Raw genomic sequence first — 27,183 nt, 5'->3', positions numbered from 1 at the left:
CTGGTGACCGTGGCATAAGGTACGCAAGTACGATTAAGTATCTAGGCATTCATATGAAGGATAGGCTTAATTTCCTGCTTCACTTTGATCACCTGAAGGAGAAGCTAACTAGAGTGGTGGGAATGGTCAGGCGTGTTTTGCGGACTGATTGGGGCTTGAGCAGACGTTCCATTCGTGCTATATATGGTGGCCTGTTTGCGCAACTTATGGGGCTCCTGTGTGGTACAAAACCGGTGCGTCTGTGTTGGGTCAAAAAAAGCTCCTGTCGTGTCAGCGGGTCGTCAAGCTAGCGTGTTTGCCTGTGTGTAGGACTGTGTCCACTGATGCACTGCAGGTGATGCTTGGCGCCGTGCCCCTTGATCTGGAAGTGAGAAGTAGGGCTATTCTGTATAAGCTGAAACGCGGTTTGCAGCTGGCTGAGGATGAGAACTGGATCAGCCCTTCTGATCTGGTGGATGGGGATAGTAGGCGGTATAAGGCGCTCCTTCGGGAGTGCGTTCTTAATTTTTGGAGGACAAGGTGGACGAACAGTGACAAGGGAAGGGCGACGTACGAATTTATTCGTGACGCAACGTTCGTACTGGACCGGCCAGACTTTCGCTTCGGCTTAAGTACTGGTTTCTTACTGACGGGGCATGGCTCTATCAATGCATTTTTGCATAAGAGAGGTCTTGCCCAGACGGATTTATGCGGAATGACCGAGGACTGGGTGTATGTACTGACGGAATGCCATTACTATAATGACATTAGATGTTTAGCTAATATGGGTATTACGTATGGAGGGGTGGGTGGGATTTCAGTAGGGTCCTTGAAGACGATCGGACCTTTAGATGTTTAAGTAATTTTGCGCGTGAAGTATTTAGTAGAAGGACAAGACTTAGTGGAGGAGGTCCCCGCATATAGTGGACGGTGGGCTGTTGGCTGTTGGGCCGTTTTGGTCCTTGGACCTTTGGGACGAGTGTTGTTGTTCCTCTGTGTATGTTGTGTAGACTATCTGTGAGGGTAGTCCTGTTTATTGTTTGTGTTGTGTAGTCCGTTGCCGCGGTCCCAGTGGACACATTGTCCAGTCCGTGAGGACAGCATGTTAATTGTCGTGCCTTGAGTGCGTGTTCTCTGCTGATTTTCTATTGGTGGGTGACCAGTATAGATCGCAAGGTAGGTGCTCACACAAAACACACACAGGCATTACTGGGAACAGTAACAGTAGATATATGCAGAATAGTGTGTTGAAGGAATTGCATTTGTTGATCTACAGAAATTAGGGAATATATATCGTTCCAGTTGATCTGTTGAAATTTGTCTTCCAAATCGCTATATCTAATATTCCTATAGTCACGGAAGGAGTATTGCTGATCGGCCGGATGTATATTAAAATTGTATGCTAAGAATATTAAGTGATGCTTTAAAAAGCGTGGTGCTGAAGCCTGGTAAAGTAAAATATTTGTGGGGTTACTGACGAAAAAGATGTCTAGAAGGGTATTGGACTTGGTAAAAAAGTAAGGTATTGGACATGGTACATTTACCAAGGTAATCTAATGCTATCATAGGATTGCATTTTTTTTTTAATTTTTGTCCCTTCATCGTCAAAGGTATATTTTATAGTTCTTCCTTAAGTATGGGCTAATGAGAAATTTACATTTATTTTCACGCCTCTAAAAGGTATAAAAGTCAAAGAAAAATATAAATTTAAAACAGGAAACTAAACTTAATTATGGAATGGTTAAATTTGGGTTCGCTTAGGACAAGTACGAAGACAATATCACACTTTGTTTTCCAAAACACTAGTAGAAGATTGTCGTCTATTATTTTCAGTTCAATTGGCATTAAATTGGTTAGAAGAAATTGTCAGTGTACGTTTTTGTTGTAATACTGAATTCATATAGCGGGTATTGTAAAGATTTTGGCAAAATTTTTCAGCTGGTAGATCTGAGGGTTTGATCCTTAAAGGTGGACCTAAAGCTTAGATGAACAAAACAGTAAGTTTGCGGCGGTCTCAGTCGTTGATTAGACTTCAACGAATGTAGACATGCGTGGGGGATGCACGCATTGTTGCTCCGTTTACATTAAGAAAACAAATTATAGATAGCTTTTGGAGAAAAATATCAATATATGGAGTTTATATTTAAGATTTTTTGATAGTTTTGCTAACATCAAATTAAAATTCTTGCTACAAAACGCCCAAAACAAGAAGGGAGATATTTTTTACGTGCTTTTTGGTTTCTCTCACACACACAAGCGCAATGTTCATTTTGTGCATCATAAACCTAAAGTGAAACGTCATTTGAGACCTACACAAGAACTAAAATCGCCGAAAACGTTTTCTTAAGATGAAGGGGTTGAAATCTTTATCTTTATATGTTTATGTCCAAGAACAAATAAATAAACTTAGTATTCCTAAGATATGGAACGTGTGTGTGTTTTATGTGAAAGGTATGCCGATCGAAGATTATTTATTATTTTTGTGAAATCTGCCATTCGTCATACGAAAATATTTTAGATATAAAAATAGATTTTGTTTAAAAAATGAGAAGGTCGAATTCATCAGAAAAATGGTTGCCATATTAAAATTAGCAAATGAGTGTACCTTTATTGCTTTGCCATGGAATTCGATGTTAAGTAAGTTACCATAAAAAAGCTTATTTGTTATATGTAGCTCCGCTATATATGGAAAGTGGTGTAGGATACATTAAAGTCGAACCAGCCCGAGTTTGGCCTATCTTTACTGGTTTTGCCATAAGCTGTTGTTTAACTTTGAAATTTCATAAGTGAGTGTGATTCTCATTTACTTGAGTATTCTCGGTACTTAAAGAGGTCGCTTTTAACTATATCATATCGTCACATCAAAAAGCTGGAAACCCCAAGTGGCCTTTGTCGAGTTGAAATCATGGCAAAGGTTCTTACCTTATTTCTTGTACCATCGGTTTGGGCCTCATCATGGTAGAATAATACAGGTAACAGCAAGTGTTGTTGTACAACAAACGTTAGAACTTCCACATACGAATTTGTTTCTGTACGTAATACAAGTGTCAGAGTGTCAGATATGACCGAAAATGTAAAAAAAGTATTTAATTTTGAATAAATTATGTTGATTTCAAAAACGTGCATTTTAGGAATTTTACTTTTAATGCTTTCATATCATTCCCCTGAATCTATAGTTGTTAGCTGTAGGTCCAAATATCTCAACACGTCGATCGATCGTTAGAAAATCGTGGAAAAAACAACATCCCTTTCAAATTGAAACCAAATTGCGTATATAAATAAAGAATTCTATATTTTGCAATTTTAGGAAACATGAAATATACGACTGTACTACCTAATGTGGTGTCGCTGTTCCTTACTACAGATCAGATCAGCTGGGCTGGCTGCTACCATGGGGCCTCATATAAATAATATCGAACACAAATGAAAACAAACTTTTTTTTGCTGGATTCACATCATAAAGTTCTTGAGTTTTATTTCTATTTTTTTTTTTTTTCAGTTATTTCGTTATTAATTAATATTAAATTAATTTCAATTTAAATATTTCCTATAACCTAATTGGTGTTCTTTCGGCCAGAGAGGTTCATCTCTTGGCATTTCTTATGAATAAATAATTTTCAAATATTTGTTTTTCTCTTTTTATTAATTTTACATTCACACATATTTGATTTTTTCTGTCTGTACGATTCGAGTGTGTGTGTGTGTTCATATCAAATATTTAAGTTGTGAACATTTATTAGAAAACAATCGAATGGAGTTGGGTTTTTTGAATAATAATTCGAATGAAATGCAAAATGTTATTTTTAATACACCCAAGTATACTGACAGATTCCGCATACATATATACGTACGTATGCAGTTGAAGTATAATTCACAACTGAAATGCATAAATGTTACATAATTGTATTTGTATTTGTATGGGTTTCATAGGCGTTTTTCTTGGATTTTCTCTTGTTAATATGCGTTAAATTTAGTTTTCAATGAACATGATAACTTTTGCAATAACAATCATAATATTCGGAATTGTAATTAATATGGGGGTTTCTATGTTCAAACACATTAATAATTTTAAAATTTCTTATGATATTTTTGTGTTGGAAATTCTCTCGGCATCAGTAGTAAGGTGATGATTTATCAATAATTACACACGCATAATAAACATTAATTAACGATTAAATAAATTAAAACACGAAATGAGTATTATCTACATGAAAATATTACAAATGTACTAATGTCGGGGTTCGTTACACATTGACGATCGGCGAATGTGTGAAATCATCAAACTATAAAGAGGATTACAAATGGAAGCACAGTTAAGTTTCTAACGGCATGTTGTCGAAATGTTGAAGGAACTCCAGGTAGGCGTTAATTTTTTTCTTTTGGAGGACACTGTAGAGTGAAATTCTGTGTGACTTAAATAATCTGATAGACGACACCCCAAATTGTGGGTGTGTTTCTATATCCCGATTAAGCATATGAGATTCAAATGTGGTTAGAGAAAATACATATTTTATTGATTCGTTTCGCATTTATGTATTTTTAGATTGAAAAGCTCTTTGCATTGGATTTCGATCAGCATTCAACAACATGCCCCATAATCTATTATTAATTTAATTTTTGTTTGTTTTGAAGAATATCTTTAAAAATGGAGAACAATGTGTCTATGTTTAGCAGGAAGTACTTAAATATTAGACTTACATTTTATTGTTTATAAACTATCTATCAAGGCAATATTTGATTGATATAAAATGTCTCATTTTTCGATTTTTCTTCATCCGTAATTTTATAATTCCACCTTAATGAATCTTAGTTTGTAACATACATATGTATGTATGTATGTATGTATTTCAACATTGAAGCGTTTGTTTTTCATTCTTTTATTATTAATACGTTTATTTTGCTTTTTAGTTGTTTGTATTGCATTATATAAATAAAATAATATCAATTGATTTCATTATAGAATAGTTTATATAAATATGTGTGTATAGTATTACTGACATACAGACATGTAATGGCACTAATGAATGAGAAGAAGATGGTGATGATGATGATGATGATGATAATAATAATGGTAGTGGGAATGATCCTTAAACATCAATCCGATTTGGGTTCAACATCAATTTGTTTCCTTGCGTTTCGATTTTCTGAAATGTGGAGCAAAAATATGAAATGTTTTAGCAACGGGTCGTTCTAATCTAACACAATAAATACTGTCAGGGGAAAAAATCTTAAAATTGTTGGAATAAACAATTAAAAAAACAGTAAGTTCAGCCGGGTCGAATTTTGAATACCCTTCACCATTTGGTGAACACTTTGAAAAGTGTTTTTAAATCAGCAAAATACCTAGTATAGGGAAGTACAGTTATATGGAGGCTATGCGAAGACCTGGACCTTCATAAGCAATTTATCTATTTTATCTACAAATACTAAATTTAAGACAATTCAAATAATGTCGCAAAAATCATCAAAATGCCGAATATTGGGAGGTACCGTTATATAGGGGCTATACCAACAATACCAAAAGTCTTGCACACCAAACACACATCTGAGTAAAATTGTATCAACCGTTCCACAGACGGACGGATATAGAATTTCTATGTGTACTTTGTAGGGTCTAAAAGATATATTTCGAGGTGTTCCGAACGGGATGACAAACTTGATATACCCTCCATACCATGGCGGAGGGTATAAAAATGCATTAAATTCTAAGTTATAAACTCTTTTAATCTCTTATGAAAAAATTCAATAATTTATATCTTTACTCCTAAAAGTATGCAAATGTATGGTTTTGTTAAAATTACAGGGTGTTCCATCATTTTTCGTTTCACAACAGGTATTTGTAATAATAATAATAATAATATTTAGAAACTTTCCATACCATAATAATATTTGCATATTTGCTAATATGATCATTTTGAAGTACTATCAACGACTTTTGGCATTTTACAACTGCCCTCCCCTACCGTCTGGGCAAAGTACCTCTCTCAATGAGTCAATTTCGCATTTCTCTCTCTTACAATTGTTTTACCATTAAAAAAGTAAACGGAAAATGCTATAATGACAATTTAGTTGGGATTAAACTTTTTTAATTTTTTGCCATCGTATTCCAGCACAAACTTGTTAGTTGTGTGAATCGAAACTCAATTTACAAAGTAAAAATTTGTAAAAATTACAAAGCAAAATAAGTTATTTTTCTTCTTTCGGTGTGCGGGACCGATTACAAAACCGAAGATTGTAAGTGAGAAACTCGGAGTGGGCAAACGAAGAAAAACACAATGAAATACGATGTAGAAATAAGACTTTTGGGTTCGCAAGACTTTTGGGTTCGCAGTGCCTATCGTGTTTAACTACAAATCAAAAGGTTGGGTAGGAAACTCTTTATTTTGTAATATACCATATATATAATAATATGATAATGTAATATACCATATACCGGATATCTATTATCCGATTCGACAATATTGATTGGTATTCACCATCTTTACATAATGTATTTCAAAAGGATATTTTGACGTTTATGTATGCGTATTCTTTCGAAAATTAGTAAAACAAGTCTGCACAACATTCTGTAAATGGTCTTTGCGATTCTTTAGATGAACTCTCATTAATCAGGATTCATATTACCAGTTAATCTGATTGTGATTTATTGGTTAAATGTTTTTTGGTTCGTCGGGGTAGTACAAACATATCATATTAGTTAAGACTATTTTGTCAAGGATTTTTATTGTTCAAGAATATTTCGGATGATATTCATTGGAGAATTTACTTCTTTCCTCTTTCAACATATACATGGTTAATAGAAAAATAGATTTCCAATTTCATTGGTGAAATTGCCGAGCATTTTTTGTCGTCTTGTTTGCAATTCTTTGACTACAAATCGTTCTTTGCATTCAAATCTCCTTCTTTTTTTGTACACTTTCAAGTGTTAAGATTAATTTGAAATGAAATTGCGCATTGGAATAAATTTCGACAACATGTTGTGACGGTCGCAGCGTTTGAATTATCGACAAAGGCTGAGGCAGAATACAAAAGCAAAACAATTGACATTGATACTCTTTCTGAGAACCCATAAAAAGGTTAAAAAACACTATTGAAATAAAACCCTGAGGCTATACCCGATTCCTGTCAGAATTAATCAAAATTATATGCAACAAGGTATTTCCAATTATTTTCAATTTCTTCTCATTTTTAAAATGAGTTATATAGCGCGAAAAATGTACGAAATTCCAGGATTTCCATTTAAAACAATTATATAATCTGTGTAATCGTTCAATTCCATAGAAAAAGTGGTTATTATCTTTAATATGCGCCCCGCAATGTACATTTCTTTCAATCATTGATTTTGAAAATGAATACAAACACAAATTTCGCAAGGGCAGGGCACACTTAGAAAGGAATTGTAATCAGCTGACTGGTCTACCTTACCTTTTTATTGCACCATGTGAGAAGTATACAATAGTCTTGCTATTTTCCCTAAATTTTTGCTTTTTAAATTTGAAAAGTTTTAATCGTTGCCTTGTACGGGAACACTCACTAAGAAGACTTTCGGACTTCCGCCCCTTTCGATTTAGAGTAGTAGAGTGAGCTTAGTGCGAATTATCATGGGTAAAAACTCAGGAAGTGTATACATGGGCTTAGAGAATCTTTACAATACAAGTCTTGTTATAAATATAGCTTCTAATCATTAAACATATCACCAATAGAATCGTAACATCGAGTTCAAGTGATGATAACATTAAATTTATGCAATAATAACTTATTCCGCATCGTAATTAAAGTATGGCCTTCATGAACATAAGTATGTCATTTCCCCTTCACGTTATTCGTTACTTGTCAATTTTGCATATGCTACTTTTTCTATAGAAGAACTTATATACGAGAATATCGATGCATAGGTTAGCATGGATTACAGGATGTGCAGCTGTCGACTATAGGCAGCTGTTTCACTCGAAGACCATTGGTCCATTGTGTTCATCCTAAGAAGATAAGAAATAGATAAATTGGGAAAGAAAGAAGATGAGATAGAGATATCTATTTTTTATGAAGGCCTGCCCAGCCATGATATACTTTTAGCAAAACTGTGGCTGATGATGGGATCTACGTCTGAGAAGAATGTTGGAGTTTCTATCTTCTATATACCGAATAGCCTCTGTCTTTTGCTTGACATCGTGGGACATTTGCATAGTAGCTGCTCAATCGTCTCTACCTCATCTTCGTTCTCATATTCGGTGCTTAAACCCTATTTTATTTGGAATGAAAATTAGAAAAACTGTCTTAAACAGCCCTGCTAAAATACAGCCAGAGCCGGTGTCCGCTATCCTTCGGAATTATTCACAATAACAGGTTCTCATTTAATTGACATGTTTCCTAATTTTTTAAACAATTTAAAAAGCGCGAAAGATGAATGAAATGCTTGGATTTTAATTCAGAATTATGATCACAACTGAGTAATAATTCTATTCGATGACAAAACTGATCGCTGATTTTGAAAATTAATTGTTTTTATTTTTCAAAACCCTAGAAAAAAATTGTAATCAGCTTCACTTTACTATTTTGTGTTAATAACAAATGCAACAAGTTGTTTAGTTTATTTGACACCTTTCCCACATTATTTTTCTTAAATGAATGGAAAGTCTTTTTTTAATAATATCGAGTTACTAATATGATCACCTTAAAACAAAAATAAAAATTTAAATTTCTACGGAATGCATACACAAACAAAAACTATGTATATGTTTTGACATTCCTAGGATTCCATCCTAAAAAGTTCTTTTCTCTACATTTGAAGTTGTTTTTTCTACCTTCCAATTTATATTTAAAATAAAAAAGATTCGATTCGGAACTACATTCATTCGGTCGAAAAATATATATCAATAAATTATGTGTGTACGAGAATCCAGGAAATTGTACAAATCGTTACAAAATGTTGTTCTATAACTCAAAAGTCCATTAAATGAGACGAACTGAAGAGAGCAATTTCGACAGTTGAGTTACTGAGTGTTTGCAAATTCTAATTGGGAAAATGCTAAAAAAATCGGACAATAATTTAATTATTTTTTAGTTAATAGCTATTATTGATTTGATTTCCTTAAAATTTTTGAGAGACAGTTTTTTTTGCTGAATTTGCAATATTTATACATGACTAAGAAAGTTGTTTCAGTACAAATCGCTGAGTTTTTTCGTCATTCTTGATGGGATCTTTGCACAAAAAAGTGAGAGAACTCTAAAAACCCGAATCAGAGATGAAAGACAACTTTGACTTGTAGACCTTTTAATACGAACTTAAATATTTTCTGAACACTTTTTTTCGATGACTTTCAGCCTGTTTTTGTAATCATATTTTTTCCCATTCGTCACAAGCAGCACAACTCGAAATGAATGCAAATAAAACAATTAACAAAATATTGGTTATGGAACTCTGAGCATTTCAAAGCATTTCGGAAACCCAATTTAACGAATACGAATACAGAAAATTGAACAGATAGACAATTCGTCCACACTTCGTGTCTGGATAGGGGGACTCGAAGGACCTGTTGATGCCCTAAAATGAATTTCACATGCCATGAATGAGGTTCAAAATTTTATTTTTTATTGTTTTAATTTTAATGTGTCTTTTTAATAAATAAATTTCATAAATTTGTATGTTTTCATTTTTATTTTTCTCAAATTTAACCTAAGCTCTAATTGCGAATTTCACAACCATATGGCTTTAATGTATAATACAACTTTGCTAATTACACTTTTTTGTTTTGCTTCGTTTGATGAATGATTGATAGATTGATTGTTGGATGATTGAGGTTCAATAATAATAAGTAATAATAAATGTGCTAATAGCAATAAAATAAAAACAATAGAAAAGAAAAAAATTCCAAAATTCGATTAATACCAACAACGACTGGAAAATATGTCAAATATACAATTCAAATTAGGCTAAATATTTATAAATATTAATTAATTATCTATTTTACAGTTAATTTGTGTTGTTATTATTGTTATTATTATAATGCTAACTCTTACGATACGATAAATTCTATTATTAAGAATAAATTGTATAAACATTTCTAATGAACTTACATATATTACAATTTATGGAGGACGATGATGGAGGACGAGGCTATATGGAGGAGTAATTTTTTTTTTATTAAATGGCAACAATTAAATGACACAAAATAAAATAAAATTCTACGGTGTGGCGTTTTAACAGGCTTAGATTATTGAGGAATAAATGCCAACTTCAGTGCTCTGATGATCAAAATACTAGATACCCCTTTAATTTTCTTGCAGTCGCCACCAGATCACAAGTTCCAAATTAAACTTTTTTGGACCATTTGGTTTGTCAGGGAAATAATAAAATTGGTTTTTCTTTCGTCGCTAATACCGACCTTATATAGAGCTTGATCAAGGCCTTTTTATAAGGTAAGAGGGCACACAAAAACATTGCGTTTGCTCTTTAACAAATTTAGCCTCTGTTTCTTTAAAAGAAAGCTAGGTATGTTTATGAGGTTTTTGTGACGTATATGGAATTCAATGAGGGTCAGATCAGAACATTTCTTTATCTTTTCTGCTCTATTTCCGATCACAATTTGTGTTTTGACAACTCGTCTAAATGATCAGCTGCGGCGAATGTAGTTCCTACCCAGCGAACCAGCGGTTCGACTTCAAATCGAAAGTCGGATCAAACGATTTCGGATGTGTATTTGGTCCGACTCCTGTCAAATGTTTATATGGAGTTATTGACATGTTGTCTGAATCTGAAGTTTTCATAGGAATTCGGAAGGAAGTTAAAGTTGTCGTACCCATTGTGGACCAAACTCGGAAGTAATATCGTGCAGAGTGTTTAAACATTGTGGTGGAGGGTATAAAACGATCGAACCGGCCGAACTTAAAGGCCTTTTTACTTGTTATTAAATGACGTTTCTCAACCGGTTGAAACATCGTTAGTTAAAAATGCCTTATTCCGTAACGAACTACAAACTGGTTGGCAAGTCATCGATATATCAACCCTTTCAAACACCAAAATGGATTTTGCTTTACAAATTCCCTATCTGACTATAAACCACTTAAAAGTAGTAAGTTTATAGTTAGTTACGGTAATGCCGGGTTAAAATAGTTGGTGAGCGAAAGGAAAATAATCAAAAAATGACTAGTTTTGGTTATTTTAAAACTAATTTTAAATTTTCTTTTGAACTAATCAATGTCGCCTCAGGCCCGGGAATGTTTTACACGAGTGTTGCTCACACACATACCATCGCAACGAATTCGGAATAACTCTGCACAAGTTTCCGATTCTGATGTCGAATTGGAAACGAACTCGGAATAAGATTGTGTGAGATTGCCCAATATTCTGAAAAATATCGGAATGAACATTGGAGTTTCCTGAGGAATTCGATTAGAATTCGCAATGAAAAAATTCGGAACGTTTTTGTATGTTTAATACGAAATTTGCAAAATTTTTGAATGTTTGATCCGAAATTCAGAAAAACAAAACTGAAAACGTGGCGGATGTTTGATCCAATATTCGGAAAAAATTCGATAGATTTTCGATATTTTTATATGAAAATCGGAAAAAAATGACTAATTTCTCGAAATTCGAAATTCGTTAGTAGTAGTCGTAGTTTTAATGCCGCATCTAAACAATAGAAATAAAACAAGTAAGAAAGCAGGGGGCCGGTCGGAACTTTTAATACCCTCCACCATTTGAAAGAAACTTGATAAATTTCAAAAAAAAAATCCGAAAACTACCACTTGAATGGAAACCGTTGTATGGGGACTTTACGTAGACGTGGACCTGCATACGAAATTTTTTGTCATAGGCTGCAATACCCATTACGAACTTTAAATACGAAATTTGATACAATTACGGTGAATAATGTCGCAAAAATCATCGGGGAGGTACCGTCTATGGGGTCTATACGAAGATGTGGACCTGCACACAAAAATTTCTGTCATAGGCTGTAGTATCTTTTACGAACTTCAAATACCACCAAAATACCGAAAATAGGGAGGGGGCTATACCAAAACTTGGACCTACATGGCCCATTTTCAATGCCAAAAGTCCTGCAGGCATAATATACATTTGAGTAAAATTTTATCAACCTACTTCATTTCGTTCTAAAGCTAGAGTGATTTCCACAGCCGGATAGACGGACGGATGAGATTGCATAAACATGTTTCTGTTCACGGCCCAGTTTTACACTGAATCTCGTGAGATTAGCATTTTGAGAACACAGTTTGAACTTGTTAAAACACCAACACTCTAATGATGATAATAACTAGGATGTAACGATGATGATGCAAATGCGAGAGTGAAACACACATTCATACACAAATGATATGTCAATGGACTAACAACGATACAATAATGATTATAGCTTGTTTTTTTTTATTTTTTTTTTTTTTGTTTGCTCTTCTCTTCACTCTTTACAATAGATAAATTGCTGTTGTTTGTTTGTGTTTTTTTTTTGTTTTTTGATTTCATTTGAACTAACTGTAAATGTAGAATATCGTAGAATAGTAGTATAAGTATATATGAATAACTTGATTTAATTAATTAATTATATGTATGTATGTATGTATGTATATGGATGTATCGTAATAGTTATAGAATACTTAGTATATGGCATCAAGTAAAAATCGTTTTTAAAATCGCGTTGTATCTGTTGTTGTTGTTTTTTGTTTTCTTTTTTAAGAATATTGAAATATTGCAACATTCAATCTGTATGTTTCCTTTTTTTTCGTTTGCATGTGTCTGTGAATGTCTGTAGTTCGACGATTTAGTAATTTTAGCATTTCAATTCCAAGAGGAATCTCTTTAGAAAATAGTTGCAGGACCCTTTCTGGGTATAGAGAGAGAGAGAGAGAGAGAGAGATAGCGCTATTTACGTTGTGTCGATTTTGTATATCCGTTTTCCTGTAAATTTATAAATTTTCAAACATTTGAATGATAAATGTTATAAATTCTTAATCGACTAGGGATCCTAGGTAGTATTTAATTATGTAATATGTTAATGCATAATAGGCAATTGTTTATAATGATGTCCGGTGTTTTTTTATTTTTTTGTATGTAGGTAGGTAGAACAATATAACAATTAAGCTGGAGATTTGTGGTGATTTTGTACAAATGATCTGTATGGAAATGTTATTTTAACTTTCGGAAAAGGCATGTGTGGAAATATTGTTTATTTTCGAATTGTCTGGTATTGAGAGTTAAGTTCACCTACGGGAGTGAGGTTATTTACTCGTTTGCAAATTGGATGAAAATGATTGTGAAATTAGATATAAAGAAGGTTCCATATAAAATGTCCAAAAATATTTTCCCCACACTTATTCAGACCTAATGCGCGCGTGTGTGTATGTTTGAGTGACAGATTGACGGCAGGTAGAGGGGGACTAAATTGATTGATTTCATAAAATGTTGAGCAATTGATTAATTTTTTTTATGATTATATAAATGTAAATCATCTGTTTTTAGATTCGTTCAATTCATTAGGATTTGTTTTTTAGTTTTCCGTTTTATTTGACATCTTAGGCTAGGAGGAGCGGATGTATGCTGTAGGTTGTATGAACATAAGAGGGGCAAATGGGTCGACAAGGCTTTTCATTTGATTTTTGTCTTTGTTTCGCATCTATCAGGTGGCTATGTTTATTCGGCCGGAACAATTTGATCCAGATTTGGTTTAGTGTCGTCTGGATCTAGGCTTAAACATTCCGAAAAATAATGTTCCATTGACGAGTAGACATGTTCGAGTACACCATCCAGCTCGTGATCCTCATCGGCATAAGTCTGAAAAAGAGAATAAACATTTCATTTGATTCCGTTCTATTCGTAGCAATATAAGTAAGCAGAATGTAACAAGATGGACCCATATTTACTTTTACACCGACTATCGACGGGAGTCGATGCAACAACCTAATTTAATTAGTGTGGCAATTGGCATCTGTAGTAGAGTGCAATGCGACAAGTCAGGAAATGTAAAAACACTAAAGGATAGTATACATATAATGTTAGAGTCATTTGTAAGGCTACTTTTTCTACTTTCTACTTTAAAGTGCTTTCCTCAATTTAATATAAAATAACATAAATTTAATATGTGTATATTATATAGCATTGTACTATACATATTTCTCTAGCAGACTGCGGAAACTGGCCTTAAGATATTTTAAACACGAACCAGCCTCCAAGTCTATTGGCTTCAAGAAGCAGATTAAAGTTGACTCCATAATCGACACCTGACAATCAATTTGCCAGAGCAACGAAATAGATCTTCAGAGCAAACAAACGGTATTTCATGCCGAGGGAGCGTCTAAAAGTATGCTATGCTTATGCCAAAAATAAATGTAGAAAACCACTTTACATATGACTCTAACATGATATGTCATCGGGTCTTTAGTGAGAGTAGATACCAACTTTTTATTAACGTGTAATATTTAGTAAGATTCCATTTGTAATTCGAACTATTCCAATTGTAATTCGAATTCTGTAAATTAGACAGAATGAGGTTATGTGTGCAATAAGATATCGTGCAGATGACCGGCGCGGCTTAGCTTGCACACTCCTCTCAACTAATCCGTGTAAGCCATCGACTTCGGAAAACCACAAAGAAAAATATAGAAAGCTTTTTAGTGGCACGATCTAGACTGCAAATAAAAAACGATGACAATAAAAATGGAAAAACCCACACAACACAGTGATACGTCGATGATGCATTTGGTTCTCGTGATTCATTCGAGGGTTTTCCTCATCACAAATGTGAAATTCTGCCTATTGACGAAGACATAAGAATGGAAATGGGCCTCGTCACTGATGATGATGTTATCGACATAATCAGCATTTTCATTTCCAATACCCAATAAACGAATTCATTCAATCGTTTACCGCTCCATTTTTACTAACCTCGTATCTAATAGTAAACAATAACAATGTCAAACAATGACACTTCGAATGGAGCCAAATTTAAAAATTACGCTCTAGCTCGAATCTCCATTACTAATGGAAGAATTTCAACCGAAATTATTCGAATTACACTTGGAATTATCAAATAACAATTCGAATTACAAATACCATACCATCATTTCATAATTCATTCATTTCATCATTCCACCATTTGGAACGAATCTGGCAATTTTCAAAAAAATAAAATCCGTTAAAAATTCGGTTAAAGTCTTAAAAATACAGAATGTAGCCGTTATATTAGGATCTATATGGACATTTCGTTTATAACACATCCAAATATACATTTTAGACCCCACAAAATATATATATTCTTGATCAGCATAAAATTCGATGTAGATTTAGCGATGTACGTCCATCTGGGAAATCACTCTAGCTTCCGAACGAAATGAAGTGGATTGATAAGATTTTACTCAAATGTATATTATGTCTGCCGGGCTTTTGGCATTGAAAATGGGCCATGTAGGTCCACGTTTTGGCATAGCCCTCAATTAAGGGTATACCACGATTTCAAGTATTTTTTAAATTTAAGTCATTTGAAAAGTCAAACGATTAATAATATGAGCTTTTAGAAAAAGAAATCGTGTTTTCCAACCAGGTTTCGGTATAAACCTCATAAGAAGAAATCATGGGATATTTCAGCAATTGCCGGGGCCTTGGTCACATTTTTTAATTGACTTGGCCTTTATTTGGCATCTTGGCTTCTAAAGGTGAAGCAAACCTCTTCGCAGAAATTTTGTCGAAAATATTCAGAGTAGCGTCCATATTTTTGTATAGTCCCCATATAACATCACCTACCAGGTCCACCGATAGTGATGTCTACCGATTGACGGACAAACGGACGTACAAAAACATAGGCGTTATGTGAACTCTAACGCACAGATTGAGGTGTTATGGTAATGGATATAAAAGAGTAATTAGCTTTGACTATTCTCAAGTCATTCTGCCCTTAATTATGGAGTGGACAAAACTAAATGGCACTCATCACGATTTCTAACCAGTACAAATTCCAAATTACATCTTATTTAAATGGAAGTTTAAGGATTCTCACTCTGAAATTAAAGCCTGTGGTTGAAAAATAGGATCAGTTTGTTTAAAACACTTTAACTCGACCGGTACGTGAACATGTATTGAAATGTTTGCCATGGGTATTTAGTTCTATTTAGTCAAGTGATTATTTATAATAACAAGTGAAAAAAAAAAAAAAACATTAGGTTTGACCAGGTCGACCTTTTAATACCCTCCACCTTTGGGTAAAGATATACAAGTATCTGAATTCAAACGTGTTCTACTTTAAACTACAAATACCAATAAGACCGTTTAGATAATGCTGTTAAACTTTTCAAAAAAAAAAAAAAAATAAAATAAATAAATAAATAAAACCCGTAAATTGGGTGACCCCGTTATATGGGGTCCTTACCAAAATGGGATCCGATATACCCAATTTTGTACTTCAAGTATTGTTAACATTGCGAGACCTAAATACCAAATACCAAAGCAATTTAGTGGGTAAATGTGGTTAGGTTTATCAAAATATCGAATGTCGGTGGGTACCGTTATACATGCAGTATAGGAAAACATGGACCTAGATATTTAATGTTCTGCTTCCGGTGCCAGTAGTCATTATTAACTACAAATACTAGTTTTTAAACAAATCCGTATACAATTGTCGTGTGGCAAAAATCATCAAAATACCGAATATAGTTAGGTCATGTTATATGGGGGCTATATCAAAACGTGGACCGATTTATCTCATTATCAATACCAAACATCCTAGACATAATACAAAATTTTCTGCCAAATTTTGAAGCTCTACGTCAAATAATGTGCGCTGTATCGTGATTTCAACAGACAGACGGACATGGTTAAATCGGCTTAGAATTTTATGCTGATTATGAATACATGTAGTTTATGGCCCAGATCTGTAAATTATTAGGTTTAAAAAATAAGCATAAAAGACAATAACCACGGGCCGGCAAAGTGGGTCGGGACAGCTAGTAGGATATAAATATTTTGAGTGAGTTAAAATCTGGGTAAAAAAGGCGGTCTGCAATTGGATTCGATACGAAATTCGATGGTACCCAGACTTAACTGCCAAATGGTTATGGAACTTGTGTCCATCGATTCAGTCGGGCGTAGCTCCCGACCGATTTCAGAAAAAATCTAGAGATCCCAGTAAATCCGATGAAACGTTAAAATGATTAACAGCTTTAATCTTCATACACCGATTACAGGCAATATCGGAAGCATCAAGCACAACAATGAACATTTTGACTTATACTTTACCTGATATCTGTATAAGACATTGGCATCGGTTAATGACTTGGCTAGCTGAACACCGTGGATATATGGAGCCGTCGAATCGGCTAGGCCGTGTATCAGAAAAAACGAATGCGATTTGATGAGACGTGCCCTCTGGGTGGCGTCTGCCTCCACATATCCTTTGTAGTTTTCCGCCGGAAGACCCAGTATTCGTTCTGTAAATGCCGAATCTGCAAGGGATGGAAACAGATTAATTAGCATTACCATATCGATGGTGATCAGCGCTACTTACTGTAATACAACCAATCTGCTATTGGCGATATGGCTATGCCACATTTGAAAACGTCCTGCTGTGTACCTAAGACCATAGAGGTGACATAGCCACCATAACCCCAGCCCCAGATTCCGACACGAGTTTCGTCTAAAAAACTTATCGTGTCCAGGAGGTAACTGTAATTTGGAGAATATTTTGATTTGTTATTTTGTAGAGTCTTATGTGGGCCATCACTTGAAATCTTACCGTATGACTGAAATTTGATCTTGTACCTCCACACCGCCCAGGCGCCGGTACAAAGATTTCTTACTCTGACCTTTCGCCCCTCGCACATCCAGACGTATGTAGATGACATCATTTCGTGATGACATATAAGTCCCCCAGTCAACTCTGAACCTCTCGGAAACTGATTCTGAGCCAGGTCTACCGTTCCTGCAAAAAAAGAATGCATTTTAAGTTTCAGCATAAATCTGGGTCAATCACAAGGTCTTACACTTCCACAACTACGGGAAAGGCGGCATCTCTCAACTCTTCACGCCAACTGGGCGGCAACAGTAATTGGACTTGTGCCCTGCTTCCATGGGGCAGGGATATTTCGAATGACCTTTGCGTGGGCAAGGCCAACTTTTTTAGACGTTCCGTATAGAAGAGTCTGGTGTCGTAGAGAACCTTTACCAGACTATGGGTCTTGGAAGCATGTACACCCGATACGGGCAAACCGGGACCCTGGCAGTCCAGGATGTAATATGCAATACCCTCCGCCGTGGCGAGGGATGATTTTGGTGCTAGGAAGGCATCAAAATGTGAGCAGTTCGAATAGTAGTACCGACTGCTCCAAAGAGCTTCTCCTAAATCGCAGGTGATGCAATTGGGTTCCATTCTGAAAGCAGACACACACACACACACATGCACACCTTAGTTTAGAAACACATTGAAAAACAGTTTTGGTTGGACTTACTTTCGATTGTCATCATTGACGGGATCTCTCACGGTATAGAGATGTCGCTGTCCGGGCTTCTTGTCTTTTGTTCCCAAATAGTATACTAGATGGTTGGCTGTATCCCAGCAAAGAATTTTCAATACCTGCAAAAAATAAGAGTAATGTCAGTGTGGATGTGGATTTTCCCAACCTGAAGGCATGCCCCTACCTCATAGCGTCCATGAGATATCACGGATATCCTCTGCTGCGATATGGTCACATGTTTGATGTGAGTAAAGTGCTCAGTCCCAGACTCCTGAACACTGGCCAATATCAAGAAACTATTGCCATCTGGAGAAAAGACAGGGTGTGGCAGTATGTCCAGCCATTCGTCCTCCGGTGCTCGCTCTGTGTGAATCTGGAAAGATTATAGTGTGGAATTGATTAATGTGATTCATTTAACAGAAATATGCCGACACTAACCTCTGAACACTCCCAGTTTGAATCGGCAAAGCAGGTCGATATCACGCTATAATTCTGAGACCGCATCATGTAAACTACCGACACCTGACGATTGCTGTCTGTTACCCAGCCGGCTGATGTTAAGTAATAATCGCTATAAAAAAACATATTTCGAAAATATTTATTAAAAGCCTGGTTTATTACATTCATAATCGGTAGCGAGTCGAGTTCTTTATCCAAATACCCTCGCCATACTGTGGTGCTGGAAGTAAGTTGTACTCAATTTATAAATTGATGGTCATCAATGAATGAAATGTGTAAAATAATTAAAAAAAAAAAATGAAAAAATAACTATTTTATACCATTCTGCAATTACAAGAATAAGATTATGAATAAGGGTTCCGTTTCGATTATTCTATAATTGTTAAACAAGCACTTCTCAATACATTCTCAAGATTTTCTCAAGCTTAAGGCTTATGTTTGTAAGCTTATTAAAATATTATTCTCAAGTCAATTTGGTATGTTGGGTATAATTCGCACACCTACAACCGAAGAAAGAATTTCCAACCTACCAGAAATACAATACAGCTTGAGAATAATATAAAAATAGTTTGTCATAAAAAATTTTCAACAATACTTGAGAAACACTTATGTTGCACAAACTTTTCTCAAATCTGTTCTTTGTTGACAAATAAATAGTTTCGATTTTTTGTGAAAATTTTCAACTAAAAATAGTTTGCTTTGGTAAAAAGCAAAATCACGCTAATTTAGCACCTATTTGCGGATTTGATTGCATCAAAGAAGTTGCAGGAATTTAATAGAGGTGTAGTATTAGTAGAGGTAATGCAGAAGCTTAAATAAGGGAAAATAAAGCGTCTGGGTATCAAGGCCGCAGGAGGCATCAATGAATAAAATATGTAAATTTATTAAAAAATGAAAAAAAAATAAATACTTTCTACTATTACACAAATAAGCTTAATACAATTACAAAAGCAAACTTAAAATAAGGGTTCTATCATGGTACAATAAGGAGGTAGAACAGCAGCGTAAAACTACAGAAATACAACCCTGAGGCTATGTCCGCTTCCTGACAGAATTATTCGAAATTATAGGCAACAAGTTGTTTTCATTTATTTGATATTTTTTGTTACTTTTTAAAATGAGCCAAACAGCGCGAAAGACTAATGAAATGCCTGGCTGTTCTCTCAAAATAAAAACCAAATTGTTCGATCTTTCAATTTCATGGCAAATCTGATTAATATTATAAATGCGCGCCCGCAATTTAAGTTTCTTCCAATCATTGATTTTGAAAATATTTTGTTTTTATTTTTCAAAACAACAAATACATACAGAAAATTGGCAGAAGTCGGACACACTTAGAAAAAAATTGTAATCAGCTGGGAGCTTTACCTTACCTTTTTATTGTACCATGGGTTCTATTTTGATTATTCCATGGCATAATTACAAAAGGCGGAACAAAGCTACCCCCTTAATAATTTTTTTGTGCCCTTATTCTGCCAAAATATGTAAACATTTTAAAAATAAAATAATTTGAAATTACACATTTCAAATTGGGTTGCAAAATACTAAATACTGTACTACCGAACAAAATACTAAAATACTACTCACTAGTTTAGATTCAATCTTGTGAAATAACCCCTAAATTCCATCCTTGTTTCGTGGGGTTTTCGCAATATAAGAATTTTGTTAAATAAACATAAACATCGACTCCGCTCCTATTCCCATGCTATATGCTAAAGTTAATGACATTTAATCACTTTGGTACACTTGTTTCCTGAAAGACCTTTTTCTATACAAACTTTTAACATCCCACTTTTTCCATTCAGAAAAAAAACAACTTTTCCAAATTTTGTAACATTCAGTATAGTTCTTACATTTAATTCACATTTTCAAAATCACCTCTTGCAACCTACTTCCTAAACTTGGTTTTCATGCAAAATTTCTTATCATGACTTTTTGTCCAAATTTAGTGAAGTGTACTACGTTTGCTTCGCTTATTGTTCGATTTTCCAATCTATGCTACACAACATCAAAGACCTTCATTCCAAATTTCAGATTTCCAGCTCTATCTCTTCCCTAAATAACACATTTAATACTATTTAGTACTGTTCGTACTTTTTAGTACGTTTTTCAAAATCCAACTTCATATATCAACCCCCCAAATCACAAAATGTAATGCTAATACCATATTCCATATTTCCAACTCTATCTCTTCCTCATATATCTAATGATGTTCGTTAGAAATTGTACTGTTGCGAAATACACTTATGTTTTTTTTTTCGTTTCCAACAAAACCATTCCTCCAAATTCACTTGGGGAGTCTTGCAACATTTTTTTATTTTACACTTTTCTCTCAATATTTTGTTCTCTGTTTAATTATCAGTCAGTTTTGCCGACAGATGTATACCCCCAGCCACTGCACAGTGGTCGAGGTCGTATGGGAACAGCGGCCAAAAATACTTTCAGTGCACATATCAATATGAATCTTTGGTTATGGTACCTTGATGGGATAAAAATAAAAAATGTGACAAAATGGATATGGTCGATGCATGTTTTGGCATGGTCCCCTTACAACGTACCTCCCGAATAAGGGAGAGATACCTCTAAAAATAGAAGTATTTTTTATATAAATCAATTCCAAATTTGATTTTTGTAAACAAAATAAAATAACAATTCAATATAAAATTAAATCAAAGTTAAATTTTGCACAAATAATTTGTTTGACCCAAGGCCCGATTGAAATTGTAGATAATCGGTCAAAATTTAGGTATAGCTCCCATATATATTTTCATCCAATTTGCCTTATATTGTGCACCAAACTTGTATCAGCCCAAATAGTATGGAATATACGTGCGACCAGAACTCTGTAACAACGATATTTGGGGAAATATATCAAATATAACTCAGAAATACCCTTGCTAAATTTTATCGAGATCGGTTAATATTTAGATATGGCTCCCATATATATCTTCGTCCGATTTGCTTTTTATTGTGCACCAAACGTGTAATATTAGCCCAAATGGAATGGAATTTGGTACTTACGGCCAAATTGAGTCTGGTGGAAATCGATTCAGATATAGCTATAGCTCCCATACATATTGTTCATCCGATTTGTTGAATTTGCTCTGCATAGCCGTAATGTGGACTCCGTAGTAACGATATTCGGGGCAATATATCAAATACAGCTCAGAAATACCTTTGTCAAATTTTATCGAGTTCGGTTCAGATTTAGATATGGCTCTCATATATATCTATCCGATTTCAAGATAATTCTGCACCAAATGGATAATACAAGCCCGAATTGAAAAGGCGCAAATGTCTCGACAAATTTAGTAGAAATCGATTCAGAGGAGGATATTCCTCCCATATATTAGTTCCTTTGGACTTTTTATTATTACTATAATCATATGATTTAATTCTCACAAATTCCCCACTAAAACTTTTATTTGTTATGTGACGCTCTACTAAATATGCAAAGTGGTGTAGGGTATCATGAAGTCGGCCCCGCCCGACTTTAAGACTTTCTTTACTTGTTATTGTTTGGTAACGTTCGCTGTCCCGTTATAAAAGGGTCAGAGCTCAGAAGAAGACGGTTAATAAGATCTGTGTTTGTTTTTAGACTCCACGGCCTCCTCCTATAATTATCTTATCTATACAATGACAAATTTCTAAAGTCGGGTGCATGTATTAAAGTTTTATGAACTGTGGGTGGAAGATAGTGCCATGGATATCTATTTGTTAACTTTTTAGCAGTTTCCCGTGCAATGGCCTTAAATTTTTCAGCATTAATCAGAAGACAATGCTCGCAACATTATTGAACACCCCTCAATTACATCCTTATCAATACCAAACAACAAAAACATATTCTATGTCACTAGCACCATAGAACTGACAAAATTGCAGCGAAGTCACTTCAGTATATTGGGCATAACATACAAATCTGACAAAATCTGAAAGCTAAATTAGCATTTTTAGAATCTTAGGGCCATTACTAATGGCGTGAAAAAAATCAAATTGGAGGATTCAGGGGGGAAAACAATTAAAACTTTACCTGAAATCCAATTTTATTTTCAAAATTAACCTTAAAGGCAACTCAGATCACTCACATTTTCTATATTATACACAACTACTAAACACACAAATTACTGCACTAAAAATAAGTCAATACCTTGCTTTTCAATAATAATGCCATGATTTGTCGTTTTAAAATGTATTTAATTTTGTAATACAGTTCTATTTTTACTCCAATTTTTCACTGATCCCACTGAAAAAAGCAAATACCTACATTTTCTCTTTTTTGATGCTATTCTCGAAGTGGGCCGTTAGAATGAAGTCAAGATAATTATGTTTTCTAAAAAGCTTAACCTCTTAAGAGTTCAGGTGTACACATTTGACAATGAATATCTGATTTTCATTTTTTGAATTTTGGCCAATGGCAGCGACCACTGTGCACTGTTCTATTATTTTTATATGTTTTTACTTCTGTTATGATCATTCAAATTGTTGTCCCTCTATGGAGTAGGTTCCGGAGGAATGGTCCAATATTGTTCATTTCGTATTGCACCTAAATAAATGTGATAAAAATATTGAGTCGGGCCAGGTCTGGACTTCACTTTATATGAGATATGTACAATTTTTTAGATAATGTTAAGTGTACGTCAGGTACCAGATACTGTCGACAGAGGTATTCCATTTTTATACATCATTTAAGACAGATAAAAGCATTGGTATGGGCAAAACTACAAGAAAATTGAACGTTTAAGGTTTCTGGTTGAGAGAAATATTTAGATATGGAAAGTTGCAGAGAATCGCTGTCTGGTTTCGCAAGTTATGACAGATAAAAGTATTTAAAATAGTGACCAGAAGGGTCGGCAGATATATTGTGTTAGCAAAAATGTTTTTATGTGTGAAATTTGAAGAGAGTTGGATGCTTATTTCGCTTTCTTTCATTCGCTTTGTTTTCAAAATCTTGAGACCTATGTGGGGAAGGTACCAGCAGAAATGGTTCGATCTCTACCATCTTTAATCGTTTTATGAGCTGCATGGAGATTCCAAATGTAGACCCTTTGTGGGAGAGGTACCAGAAAGAGCGGACCGATATATTCCATCTTCACACCAGTCCATAGGTTAATAAAAATATTGTGATGTGTGTAATTCGAGGACAATCGTGCTCATACATCACATTTTATAAGATCAGTTGAAAACGGCTGGACCGAATTGCATAATTTTTTGTACAAACGTTCGTTTTTAAAGAAAAAAATATTGACCATATTTGCCAACGGGATACTGTTGACTTTCCCTCCAAACTTAGGAATACTTCTAATCTGTCTATATATATATAAGGAAGTTGTGTTAGTTACTACGCTTATAACTCAAGAACCGCTGATCTGATTTTAACGATTTACACAAATTCGGAATTGTCTCTTGGCAGAAAAGGATAAAATCCAAAAAAATCGCGTAAAAATGTGAAATTTTAAAATTTTAATTTTGACTTCTGAAGTATACAATAGTAATGTTTTATTTTGCATGACTTCTTTTCCATTTAGACTTACTATTTCGGAATGTACATTTGTAGTGTTTTTTTTTTTTTTTTTTGAATTCTAATATGATGTGTAGTCTTTTTGGGTAGTAGAAAGCGACGAAAATTATGGAGTGGCGGAACTGAATAGATTATGTCAAAATAATTTAACGTGGTCAAACCAAAATTGCTAAAAAATCATAAAAGAGCATATTGCACTGCAAAAACTCTTAAATAGGGAAAAACTGAGAACATTTTTTCAATGGAATCAAATTTCAAAATAATAGTAAGGACCAAACTTCGTAAGGACCTTTAAATATTGGCTGTAAAAAACCAGCGAACAAGCTAATTTTTTTTTCAAGTTGTTTATTAGTTACAATGCTAATAACTCAAGAACGTTTTGACGGATTTTCAAAATTTATACAACTTCGGAATGGAATCTTGCAAAAAAATTGCGTTAAATATGCCAATAAAAATATAAAAGAAGAAATCCTTTTGGCGTGAAATGTTTTCAATTTAAAAACTATATAGAAGTGTACATTTTTTATTGTTTTGAATTCTGAATGAATAATATCAAAAATGAAAAAGTACCCAATACGATGTTAAATAGCGATCTTTCATGTCTGAAATTGGCATTTAGCTTTCAACTCCAGGATCTACATCGTGCTTTAGCTGGAAGATGCGAACACATTTAAATAAGCAAAAATAACCGACAAAACGTTATGGGGCTCATTTCAACACGTGGACCTACCTACTTCTCTCACATGACAATAATGGGCCATAACCCCCGGATAAGGATACAACCCGATTTCAAGTATATCTTACATTTTAACCATATTTTCATACTAATTTCGGCAAATGTTGGTAATTTGGGAAGAAACCATCTATGCAAAAACTGATCACGGTTTGTATAACCATCATATGATTTAAGGAACCGGACATTTGTTTAATCGTCTTTGAATTATACTATGATAAAAGATATGGACATTATGGGGTCTCCAACGCGCAATTTCAATGACAAATACTACTTATTACTTTAAAAACAAGTAAAACAATAAGTTCGGCCGGGCAAAACTATTATTATCATCCACCTTAGGGTAAAAGAAACTTTTTGATATAAAAGTATATGAATTCAAGCGTGTTTCACTTTAAACTTCATATACCAGTAAGACTGTTTGAATGAGGCCGTTATATAGGGCCATACCAAAAGGGGAACCTCTGTTGACAGTTTTATACTTCAAGGATTGTGATCTATGAAACCTTCTAAAATACCAAATTTAATACAAATATGTGCGTAAATGTGACTAGGATTATCAACATACCCAATATCGGTAGGTATCGTTATATGTGTTAGACAAATCCGAGGAGGAGGATATGGAGACTATACCAAAACGTGAACCGATAGATCATTTTCAATACCAACCATCCTATACACAATACAAATTTTTCGGCTAAATTTTGACGCTATACGTCAAATAATGTGGGCTGTATCGTAATTTAAACAAACAGACATACAGACGGACAAATCGAATTTTATGCTGATTATGAATATATATGCTTATATATATATATATATATATATATATATATATATATATATATATATATATATATGTATATTTTTTTTTTGAAATTTTCGGCCTTTTGTTGTTTGATAGTAATATTAAGATATAACAACTTTGGACCAAATCGGATATTCCCTTCGAGAGTTATCGTGTGGACGGACGGACATCGCTAGATTGACTCCAAATGTCCTGAAACGGATTTGTCCCAAAGAGACAAAGAAACAAAAGTTGACATTTGTCTCCGTAAATTGGTTTGAATGAAAGCGGACAAAGCTGTATGATTGAATCTTTGTAGTTTTTGCTAATCTGTTCTACCTCCTTATTGTACCACGATAAGAACCCAACATCTGGTCGGAAATTGGAATCACTGAATTACCGCGTATCAATTCATATTAAGTAGTGTTTTAATTTCCTCTGAGATCCTGAAACGTTGAAATACTAATTTTATTGAAAAACGCCTCCTAAAGCATTAAAATAGTTTAAACGATACAGGAACCGGTATTCGGTATTTAAAGTAAGGAAAAGTCAAAAGTCGGGCGGGGCCGACTATATGATACCCTACACCAAAGTAGATAATACCACTTATCAACATTTGGCTTTAGGACAGTTATAGTTTGGTTTCAGACTAAAAATAATATGTGGGAGGCATATGCAATTCTGAATCGATTTTCTCTAAATTTTATACCAAAAACCAGTAAAGAAAGTCTTAAAGTCGGGCGGGGCCGACTTTATGATACCCTACACCACTTTGCTAATTTAGTAGAGCTACACATAACAATTAAAAGTTTTTATGGGAGAATTCAATCATACACACTATGATTATAATTATAACTTAAAGTTCAAAAGACTAAATATGCCGAAGCATATGTATCTTTTAAATTCGGAATTGTACTGCCATTTGGATAAAGATATATATGGGAGCTATATCCAAATCTGAACCGATCTCGATAAAATTTGGGAAAGATATTTCTGAGCTGTATTTGATATATTTCCCTGAATATCGTTGTTACGGAGTGCATATTACGGCGGCAGTGGACAAAAATAACAAATCGGATGAACAATATATATGGGAGCTATAGCTATATCTGAACCGATTTCCATCAAATTTGGCATACTAGCTTCTAGACTCAATTCGGTCGTAAGTGCCAAATTCCATCCCATTTGGACAAATATTAGACGTTTGGTGCACAATAAAAAGTAAATCGGACGAAGTTATATATGGGAGCTATATCC

The 27,183-nt window shown here is 34.2% G+C and overlaps 1 protein-coding gene and 1 long non-coding RNA gene across 4 annotated transcripts in view; one reads left to right on the top strand and one right to left on the bottom strand.

The window, feature by feature from the left end:
- The first annotated feature begins 3,355 nt into the window (after positions 1-3,355).
- LOC109611717 (uncharacterized) lies at positions 3,356-9,621 on the top strand. The gene is made up of 2 exons (XR_002194071.2): positions 3,356-7,134; positions 9,343-9,621. It is a non-coding gene; the product is annotated as an uncharacterized LOC109611717 (long non-coding RNA).
- A 1,969-nt stretch (positions 9,622-11,590) lies between these two features.
- The window catches only part of LOC101890183 (prolyl endopeptidase FAP), a 94,673-nt gene continuing 79,080 nt past the window's right edge, over positions 11,591-27,183 (bottom strand). For all 3 annotated transcript variants that reach the window (XM_059128024.1, XM_005177988.3, XM_059128025.1), the window contains 8 exons: positions 18,868-19,000; positions 18,614-18,802; positions 18,424-18,548; positions 17,959-18,345; positions 17,712-17,897; positions 17,484-17,641; positions 17,216-17,421; positions 11,591-13,762 (listed from right to left, as the gene is read on the bottom strand). In XM_059128024.1, the coding sequence (XP_058984007.1) occupies positions 13,622-13,762; positions 17,216-17,421; positions 17,484-17,641; positions 17,712-17,897; positions 17,959-18,345; positions 18,424-18,548; positions 18,614-18,802; positions 18,868-19,000 (1,525 nt within the window). In that variant the 3' untranslated portion in view covers positions 11,591-13,621. The remainder of the gene's footprint in view (positions 13,763-17,215; positions 17,422-17,483; positions 17,642-17,711; positions 17,898-17,958; positions 18,346-18,423; positions 18,549-18,613; positions 18,803-18,867; positions 19,001-27,183) is intronic.

Source organism: Musca domestica, unplaced genomic scaffold (genome assembly GCF_030504385.1).
Source record: "Musca domestica strain aabys unplaced genomic scaffold, Musca_domestica.polishedcontigs.V.1.1 5, whole genome shotgun sequence".
Lineage (NCBI taxonomy): Eukaryota > Metazoa > Arthropoda > Insecta > Diptera > Muscidae > Musca > Musca domestica.
This window is presented reverse-complemented; position numbering and strand designations above follow the sequence as displayed.